This window comes from Pinus tabuliformis, chromosome 5_1 (genome assembly GCF_031772625.1).
Source record: "Pinus tabuliformis cultivar Carrire ecotype Pingquan chromosome 5_1, CPIR1, whole genome shotgun sequence".
Classification (NCBI taxonomy): domain Eukaryota; kingdom Viridiplantae; phylum Streptophyta; class Pinopsida; order Pinales; family Pinaceae; genus Pinus; species Pinus tabuliformis.
The window spans coordinates 941,201,121-941,212,283 of NC_142305.1; the positions used below are offsets into that span (position 1 = coordinate 941,201,121).

General features: G+C 33.5%; 1 protein-coding gene across 1 annotated transcript; it reads right to left on the minus strand.

Annotated features, from left to right (window-relative positions):
* Window positions 1-5,312: 5,312 nt before the first annotated feature.
* LOC149167873 (alcohol acyltransferase 9-like) lies at window positions 5,313-7,820 on the minus strand. The gene is made up of 2 exons (XM_089433219.1): window positions 7,217-7,820; window positions 5,313-6,318 (listed from the first exon to the last, which is right to left on the minus strand). The coding sequence occupies exons 1-2, from the start codon at window positions 7,664-7,666 to the stop codon at window positions 5,407-5,409; spliced, it is 1,362 nt and encodes a 453-aa protein (XP_089289345.1). The 5' UTR covers window positions 7,667-7,820; the 3' UTR covers window positions 5,313-5,406.
* Between the last annotated feature and the right edge of the window lie 3,343 nt (window positions 7,821-11,163).

Genomic DNA, 11,163 nt, shown 5'->3' on the forward strand with positions numbered 1-11,163 from the left:
AAAGGAAGAGAGAGAGGACGTAAGAGGGTGGAGAGAGAGATGGAGTTGGAGGGGGAAAGAGAGGGAGGTAACAAAAAAGAAATAGAGAGAGAAAGGTGAAGAGAGAGAGAGAAAGATGGAGTGACAAGGAATACAGAGAGAGGAGGGAGAACGGTGGGAGGGAAGAGAGATAGAAGTAATGGAGAGGGAGAGAAGGGGAAGAGAGAAAGACAGAGTGATAGATAGATAAATTGGAGAAAGAGAGTGTATGTTTTAGGGGTGATATAGAGAGACAAAGGGAGATAAATATATAGATGGACGTTAAAGAAAGGGAAGAAGAGAGAGATGGAGAAAGGGAAGGAGGGGTAGAGAGATTAATAGATATGGAGTGAGATGGTGTGTGTGTTTGGGGAAGGTGAGATAGAGAGACATAAAAAGAGATGGAGGGAGATATATATATATATATATATATGGAGGGGCGACATAGAAAAAGATTTCTTGCTCTAAATGCATTGATTTCAATGTATATGGTGATTTCTAATCTTATTTGATTGCTTGCACTAGATACATTGATTTTAGTGTAGATGTTGATTTCTAATGATATTTGATTGTTTGCACTAGATGCATTGATTTCAATGTAGATGATTTCTAATCCTATTTGATTGCTTACCTTAAATGCATTGATTTCAGTGTAAATGGTGATTTCTAATCATATTTTCTTACTTGCACTAGATGCATTGAATTTAATGTAAATGTTGATTTCTAATAATATTTTATTGGTTGCACTAGATGCATTGATTTCAATGTAGATGGTGATTTTTAATCTTATTTGATTGCTTGTACTAAATGCATTGATTGCAATGTAAAAGATGATTTTTAATCCTATTTGATTGCTTGCACTAAATGCGTTGATCTTAGCGTAGATGTTGGTTTCTAATCCTATTTTCTTACTTGCACTGGATGCGTCAATTTGAATGTAGATGTTGATTTCTAATCCTATTTTATTACTTGCATTAGAAGCATTGATTTCAATGTAATTGTTGATTTCTAATTTGATGTAATTGGATATATCATGATACATTAATTTTAGAGTGATTGGATTAACATTGTTCATTGATTTCAGTGCAAGCACAAAATATTATTGACAATGTACATTGATTTTTGAGTAATTCAACCTATTAATATTAGAGAGCAAAAAAGACAAGGTATGATGTTCGCTACAACAGCTCGAGCTAAATATTTAAACGGTTTATGATTTAACATGTCCTTTTCATATAATTGATATGAAAAGGTGACAAAAATAACAAAGGTGACAAAAATAATGGCAGAAGGAAATAGTTTGAGATTAATCACATTAAAGACTATTTATAATTGATTATATTCTTATTATTCACATTTTCTATCATTCAACACTATTATATTATCACTTTACATTCAAAAATTTTATTTCATCTGTTTTCATCATTAAAGTTATTGACAATATTTATCATCTCAAAAAACTGAGGTAACTAAACAAACTTAAAATTAAAATGACCAGATTAATCTTAGACATATTTAGCATATTTAAATTAATTATATTAATATTAGATGCATTTACATATTATTGATAAAAGTAATCTTATCTTCAATAGATTTTCCTTGGCTGCACACCACTGAAACCAGCGTAGATGCGTCTACACTCCGGATCTATCAAGCCACGCGAGGGATCAAATCTCTTAAGGTGCAAACCTTTCCTCAAGTTTTGCACTCAAAAAAAACTTTGCACATCAAGAGATTTGATCCTTCTCAATTCTTGATAGATCCAAAGTTAAGATGTATCTAGGCTAGTTTATGTTAATAGGTTTTCTCTAAATGATGGATATTTGCCTTGAGAAATAATGAGGGAGTACCTAAGACTCATCTTAACTCCGGATTTATCAAGCCCCGCAAGGGATCAAATCTCTTAAGGTGCAAACATTTCCTCAAGTTTTGCACTCAAAAAAAGTTTGCACATCGAAAGATTTGATCCTTCTCGATTCTTGATAGATCCAGAGTTATGATGGATCTAGGGTAGTTTATGTCAATAGTTTTCCCTAAATGATGGATATCTGCCTTGAGAAATAATGAGGGAGTACCTAAGACTCAAGAGCTAGCTCAAAGCCCTTATGCAACACAAAAGATGTATCATATACATTATGCCTTATCATTGGCTATTTTAAAAAAGGGGACAACTTGATAAACAACACAATCAAAGTTGTTTCAAACTATCAAAACAAAATTGTAATATATATAAACAAAACAAAACAAAAACTTGAAATGTATAGAAATTGATAAAACTCTAATTTAGTTGGTATAAATATAATAATCGAACTTTGATTTTCAAAAATAATATAACAAACATTAACATAAAACTTTAATAGAATTGTGAAAAATAGCCAAAATATTTATCTAATTTTAAAGGCATGTTTCATTTTCATTCTATTTGATAGGTTTATTATTAGAATCATGACGATATAAAAGGGTAACCACTTATAAGTAGTTATTATATGTTAATACAATAGTTGTTTGGTATAAAGTTAAGCTTAATAATTTGTTTTATTAAGTGTGATTTGCAACTCAAATGCATTGATTTCATTTTACTTTGCTTTTAGAATGTTAAAGAGATATAACTCATTAATTTCAATAATACCTTACAACAGTCAATTATTAAATATATTAATGTCAATAACATTACAGTTTAAGATGATTTGGTTGTAAAATGATTTGATACACACCAAAAAAGGATTTGGAACATTATTTTAAATAGTGCTATAATATAAAATGATGGAATTGCATTAATTTCAACAAACAATATAATGTTAAATGTTTTGATGTCTTGATTTTAACAATGAAATGATGAAAAATATTTAGATGCAATAATTTATACAGCCATATGGTATAAAAATAGGTTGATTCACTAATTTTAACACTAATGCAATTCAAAACAATCAAGTTCATTAACTTCAATACATGCTCATTAATTTTATTAATAATATGATGCAAAAAGAACTTCACATTTATTAAAAGAAATTTATAACATGTTAAAAGTAAATCATATTAGATATTGAAATAAATTTTTAAAAACATATCAAAATGCAAGAAACTTTAAATAAAATAAAATAAAAAATAGTAGTGATAACTAATATAATACAAACAAATAAATATAAATAAATAAAATGCATAAATATAAATAAATAAAATGCATATAAAAATTATATATGAGAAAAATAAATATATATCATTGAATATAATGATCTAATAACCAGTCATATAAATTTTTCTATAAAAAAATTTCATAAATAAACAACTATATATAATATTCAGAAAAATTAATATATATATGATATTATATATATATATATTATATATATATATGATTTTCATTTTAATTTGTATTAATCATAAAAATAAAATTTAGAATGGAAAAAAACCAAAAAAAAAAAAATCCAAAACATGATAAGATCATCTTTATATGAATATGATTGATAGAGCATTAGTTTTACATTAAGAAAAGTTTTTCCATACTTTTTATATAAATATGATTGTTGAAATAGAAGTTTTCACATTGATATTTATACAGAATTATTTTTCCACTAAGAAAAAGTTTTCTATAAAATTCACTTTATTTAGAAAAACTCCTTTATAATCTTACACAATTAAAAAATCTACTTTATATAATTGAGCATAATGTTACTATATAGAATAATTTTATTTTTTCAGTAGGAAAAAAAAGCAAGATTTATATTCATATAAAAGATATTTACATAGTAGAAATTGCTGATAATTTCTGTAGCAAATGTGTAGGATTTCCACTATAGAAAGATCACAGCATAAAGCTTAGTGACTAATCTTCTCTTGATGAAAAAGGATATCTAAATCATAGGTAGAAAATGCTCTCCCAAAAACTCATGGAATGTGTACTAGGCACCCCAGAAATATGTCATAACATCAAAAAGGACTGAAAAGTAAGAGTAATTGAACAATATACTTTTAGTGAAGAGGAAAAAAGTCTAAAGGAGCATATGATGACAGAAAGTTAAAAACTGGATATAAACTAGGAACCCGGGATGGAGAAATCTTCTATCTGATATGCGGTTGATTCTATTTCTATCTCCATTTTCCACGGACCAGGCTGAATTGTAAGACCCTTCTTTGATAGTGCGTCTGCACGAGAGTTCTGTGACCTGTCTACAGGGCTAATTGAGTAATTTTTTTGCAACTCCATAACATTTTGATCCTGCTCATCCATCCGGATAACAAGGAAATTTTAAGAATAATATTAAAGGATTAAACTTTTTATGGATTAATATAGTGTTTCACCTAAATAAGAATATTTTAACATTTACTAAAAGTTGTACCGAAATAGAAAAACGTTATTGCTTTGCATATAGTGTGCATTTTTTAAAATTAGATTTCCCTCTTTGATATAATATCCAATGGGTAGATATGGCTTTGGCGTTGGTATAACTGCTGGGAAGACATCACTTTCAGGGAAAAATAAAAGATTTTAATCCAGATCGTTGAGTATAGAAATATTAACCTGTGTATCACAATGAAGATAGGAAAATAATATAATATTATTCTTTACCATCTTTCAAGTGCGTGTCCCTCGTCCTCTCCATTTTTTGAATAAAGCAGATGTTCTCAACATTGCTTTTGACTTCACGCTTAGCGTCTACATTCAAGTCAAAGAATACAAAGCCAAAAAAAATATTCAATCAAAGCTGCATTCCGTACCAGAGGAGGAGTTGAATGAATGAACGTTCCTGTGGCGATTATGCATTCATGTCACAGAGATGTGACATTTTATGCCCAACAAACCTAGTAAGTCCATATATATATACAATCTACATAGTGTTGTATAATTGATTCAATATATTATTTTTGTGTTGTACAAGAGCAGAGAAGCAGCGAAAGCAAGTATTACACAGTTGTTTGGGGAAGTTGAGTTGATTTTGTAGCCTGGGCAATTTTATATGATGTAAGAAAGAGAGAAAATTATTTTAATTTTTATGAAGTTAAAGATAATTTATAAGACAGATTGTTTCTTCATCGGTGGGATGTATTAGGTTTTTTCTTATGAAGTTTCTAAAGGCTAAATAGATTATAGAGAGACAAGATTACTAGTTTCTAAATAAACAAATAGATTATCGAGAGAGAAAATTATTTTAATTTCTTTGAAGTTAAAGATAATTAGATTGTTTCTTCATCGATGTATTAGGTTTTTCTTATGAAGTCTCATAACAAATTCAACTCTACTAGTTTCTAAATAAACCCCTGGCTAAATAAATTATCCCAAAAGCCAACTCCTGAAATATCTACAAAATTTTCCTGGAATATCTATATAATTTTCCATGTTATATATGTATATAACTTGTTGAAATACATGTAAGTAAGAATGAGTGAAATTTAGACATGTATGATTTGGTCGTCCACTAGTAATGATGACCTTAGATCTGAGATGCTTCGCATGTAATATTCGTATTTGTCAATGATGGTTCGAGGCACCGATAAGAGCACGTTCACAGCATCAAGCTGTCCATCGCAGGGCAAGAAAAGGCAGTAGATATCGCTCCCCAGAGGACCCACGTGAAGAGGCTTCCCCCACCCAAAATCGACTTCCGTAAGCTCCAGTCTGGACCATTGTGAGATTACCAGACTTGCCACGAGATCGGGGCGGGCGCTCTTGTCGTCCAAATAATTGACGATCGAGCGAATGTATTCATTGGTAAGGCTGGCCTTGGCCTTCTGCACCAACTTCACCGCGTACGACAGCGAGCTCTCGCTCAGCTCTTTCACCGTGGTTTCTGCACACGCCAGCACAAACCCGTTTCCGAAGAAACCTTCAGGAAGTTGAGGCTGAAGCCTCTTGCGAACATTCACGCTGAACAGAAGTTTGATGGACTGGACACTCGGCAGGTCCATGGCTCTGATCCAACATCTCCACACATGAGCGGCCAGCACTTCAAAGGACGTGTAAGTGCATTTACAAGCCGAATCCCTAGAAGCGATTTTCTTCAGCTCCAGCAGTTGCGCAGAGGTGAAGCATACGGAACTACTGACAATTGCGTCGGGTCTCAATCGCTCCTTCAAATTACAGAAATCCTGAACCTGTTTGAACTCGGGATGCGAGTATTCAACCCGTGGTGGACACCTGGGGCGAAGCAAATGCCGTCCCCACACTGGGCGAACTGAAACCACGGTTTCCCCTCTGGCCATCTCCGCCCATGCATGCAGAAACTGCGAACTTCCCAGCCCATCACACAAGCAGTGGCTGAATCCCACACACAAAACAAACCCTCCACATCTCAGCCGCGTAACCTGCACTGACAAATCAATATTACACATCGATATTCCCTAAAAACAAATTGGGAAAAACGAAGTCGTATTTTTTAGGGGAAAAACCAACTTGTATTTTTTTTTTTTTTTTTAATAAAGCGGTGGTAGAAACAGAATGGTATTTTATCTCAGAATATGTGGTTTATGAAATTATCTATGGTCAGTTTGTTAACAGTTCAAAGGCGAACAGTCTTAATAAGTTTTGGGAGGAGAACCAGATTTAACAAAATAGCAACTTTCTTACTCAAAATAAATAATAGCAGAATCATTTTAGGAAAAAAAAATCTGAATAGCAAATTTCTTACTCAAAATAAATAATAGCAGAATCATCTCTGAGTATAGATTAAGCGATAATGAGTAGTTCCATAAACCGCGAAGTGTTGTGAACATCATTAAAACCATTTCATTCATTCACAATATACTTATGCTGGGCTGTTTTTTATGAAGATTTTTACAATTACTTTAAAAAAAAAAAAAATCGGTTGCCACTCTAATTTTCATCAACCTTAATTCCGATGAAACAAAACATCACACGAGATTAAAAATCAATCTCGATAACAACAAAATCAATTTGGAAAAAAATCTGAATAGGGCTTAAGCCATAGTGGGTCATTCCTCGGACTAGATCATAGTGGGTAATTCCTTATACCACGAAATCTTATAAAAGTTATTAAAACTATTTTATTCATAGTGGGTAATTCCTTCCACTAAATCATAGTGGGTAATTCCTTGGACCACGAAATCTTATAGAAGTTATTAAAACTATTTCATTCTGTAGGCTATTTTTTATGAAAAATTTTACCGTTATAGACGCTCAATTTTGATCCCCGAAAAATCCTATAAACAGTGTACCTAGAAATGTGGAGCACAAAGTTGTTACCTGAACCACTAGCGGTGGAATGCCCACAAAGCTATCAGCATCGACCTTATAGAGCAGCTTCTTCCAAGTCTTGCAAGGCTTCTGGACGCGGTAGAATTCGTCGATGGTCAAATCCGCAGAAGCTTCAACAAAGACGGCCCCTTCTCCATTGCAGACGACCTCTAACCTGCCATTGCTATTGTTCTTGTTGTTTTGCAAGTCACCGGATCTTCTTAACCTTCCTGCCAAAGGATAATAGAAAACCAGGACTTTGGCGAGTGCGGACCGCATAACTTCCACGGAATCCTCGTCTCCATTTCTGGCGCGGTACACAAGAATGTATTTGATCGTAAATCGTAGGAAGAGCTGATCATCCAGATTGGAGAGAGAGAGGACTTTACAAGGGGTGGGCTGCGATGGGGGCACCAGAACCGGCGCCTGCGCGGTCACTGGCAGATCCGAGAGAAGCATTTGATAAAAACCGCCGTTTGTACTTTTAGAGCGCGGAGTGGTAACGAACGAACGAACGAGGTAACGAGGAGGACAAAATTTGAGACTAGCGATAGATATGAGAATACCTAAAACCTGGCAGCTGCTGAAGACAGAAAAATGCGAAGGGCGAAGCTGGGGATTTAATGGGGGAGATGTATGGGGAATGAATGGTGGGAGAGGGAGGAGGGAGGTGGAGATGATGTGACGTGGGCCATCGATCACTCTCATGGTGGGCCCTGTGATTTCCACAGTTAGATTTTGAGGTACGATTGTGGTATAAAGAGTGACCCAACCCTCTCTCCATACAGATTGCGCCCTCCACTGCCACTGGTGAGCGCAAGTAGGAGTAGGCATCGTACGCACGCCCATCCACGAATCTCGCCTTTGCATCCTCTTTTTGGTGAATTTAATCTAATCGCCGTGTGCCAGTGTGCCGTTCCCCACCTCACCAACGCGCAACGTGCACTTGGTACTCCCTGTCTATCTGTCTCACCATCTCATCTCCACTTATTATTTGTTTATTAGGGGACGGAGAGAGATATTGATTATTGTGGAATGGGTGGAATATGGACGCCTCACCGCCTCTCTGTCCCTGTCCCACCCACGCTTCAATGGCTTATCTCTAACCACTTTGCATATAATGTATGTAGGTATATATACATTATATATATATATATAAATCACGCGGCTGTCAGCGCCTCTTTCCTTTTGCTTTTCCCTTGCGAATCAAATTCTTTGTTTTCCAATGTTGGATTCTCTTCTCGTTTCATGTAATTTAAAGCTTCGCCTTTGGAAAATGGCATCCGCGGCCTCTCTCTTTATCTTACTCTCAATATTATGTGATGTGAATTATGAATAAGATGGGCGGTTGCAAGTACTAATCCCCTTGTTATATTAAAAGTGTGTTTATTTCTCGGACAACCTTATCTTCACGTCACCTCTTCCATTATAAATACACAACCCAAAGGGAAGTACATAACTTGGTCTACTTGTTTTCAAAGTCCTATATTAAATATGGATGCATGTGATGTCGCAATCACTCCATGTGATTTGTACAAACCTCACTTAGGACCCGACTCTTTTCCTCTTTTTCGCCTTACACGAATACATTTCAATTTTAAAAATTAAATTCCCATTCCCAAACCTCTCATGATGAGGTTTCGAATTATAACATATTAAAAACTAAATTTTACATAAACAAACCAATTTATATATATATATATATATATATATATATTAAACATGAGTAAAATCAATTTATATATTTTTTTTAAACAATAGCAAAATCTATTATAACTTAGTTATCAAATCACTAGTAAGTACAATTATTATTGACCTTTATCCACAAATATAAGTTGACTTACTATTATTATTCACATTGTTTCTATTTACAAATGTAAGTTAACTCATCACTATTATTCAAGGAAAACCACACAAATGTAGGTTAACTCATCATTGTTATTCAAGGAAAACAAGGCCCCTAGAATCTATAAAGAGACATGCTTTCACTCCTTGGAAATACCTCTAGAGCTTGAGTCGTTACTAAAAAGAGACAAACTCTTAACCAAAAAGAAATATTGATAAAACATACTCCAAACCCAATTTATAAATTATATATATATAGTTTAAAATAAATAAATAAAAGACAAGCTCTTAACCAAAAAGAAACAATTATAGAACATGCTCCAAACCCAACTTATAAATTATATATGCATTAACATAATTTAAAATATTTTTCTTTTAGTCCAGGGGGTCTTGGATAAACGATGGTGCTCTGTTAAGACACTCCATGATGTGAACTCATTGGTTCAATTATATTGGACATAATGAAGATGAAGTCCTGCCAAACTTACCAAAAAAAACTTTCAAAACATTATAATGATATCATGATGTGAACTCACTAGTTCAATTATATTGGACATAATGAAGATGTAGTCCTGCCAAACTTACCAAAAAAAACTTTTAAGACATTATAATGATATCATCTTTAAAATCTATGTAATTTTATTCATATTATTTTATTGTATTTATCTGTTAATAAAATAGATAATATTTTATTAAACAATAATATAATTTTGTTTTAATGCATTGTTAGGTAAAGACTAATGTACTCTTCACTTTTATATAATATTATTTTATATACAATATACTAAAAATAATTCATTTTAACTTTGGATTTATCATATTATGAGAGAGATTATATTTTTGGAGGTGGAAACCTTTTTCTAAAGAAGATAGATTTAGATAATGTTTCAACTCCATGTGAAAGTATTGATGGAATGACACATCTTCCTCATATTAAGCAACATACTATTAAAATAATTTAATCACCACCCATGAGGAGGGATCAAATTCCTAGTGATGCAAGGCTTTTCTTAAATTTTGATCCCTTTGAGTGTATGATTAATCAATTAAGGTGGACTTACAATGATTCTTAATGTGTTACTTGTCAACTCCATGTTGTCCACCAAAGGAATTACTCATCTTTCTCATGTTGAACAATACCACCATTCAAATATTTTAATCATAGATAAAAATCAAACTTTGAATTAAAAGAAGGAGTTGCAGCTCACAGGTGTGTATGACACCTGGGAGACTGCACTCAAAGCAAAGAGGAGACTGTCTCTCTCGTTCACTCTACGTTACATCACATGAATATTATAACTAATCCTAAACTAAGGAGATACGTTACAACCATATAACCATTTCTCCATTATTTTTAACTCCCCCCCTTAATGGAGAAAGGGTTATTCTGCACTCCTAACATCCCTCTAAATAACTCAAACTTTACTCGCCCTAGAGGCTTAGTAAAAATATCAACTAAATTATCACAAGTATTACAATACTCCACACATATTTCTTTTGACTGTATCTTTTCTCGAACAAAATGAAACTGAGTGTCAATATGTTTAGTATTTTTATGGAAAACTGGATTGTATGCAAGCTTTATTATGCTCTGGTTGTCAGTTTTGATGCTGGTTGCTTCTTTCTGACTTTCGCCTGCATCGCTAAGCAATCTCCTCAACCAGATGGCTTCGCATGTTGCTGCACACAACGCCTGGTACTCAGCTTCACATGATGATAATGCTACAGTACTTTGTTTTTGCTACTCCACGAGATAACCCCGGATCCAATACTAAATGCATAACCTGTGATGGATCTACGATCATCCAGGTCACCTGCCCAATCAGAATCTGAATAACCTGCTAAAGTAACATCAGAAATGTCAGTGTATAAAATACCATAATTACAAGTACCACTGAGGTACCTCAACATACATTTTGCTGCAATCCAGTGACTTTCAAGTGGTCTAGACATAAACTGGCTCAGCACACTAACAGAATATGCCAGATCAGGTCTAGTTGTCGTGAGATATATCAAACTTCCCACTAGTTGTCTATACAAAGTGGCATCCATCTGTTTTGTGCCATCATCACTGCTTAACTTGAGATTCTGCTGCAATGGTGTTGTTGTTG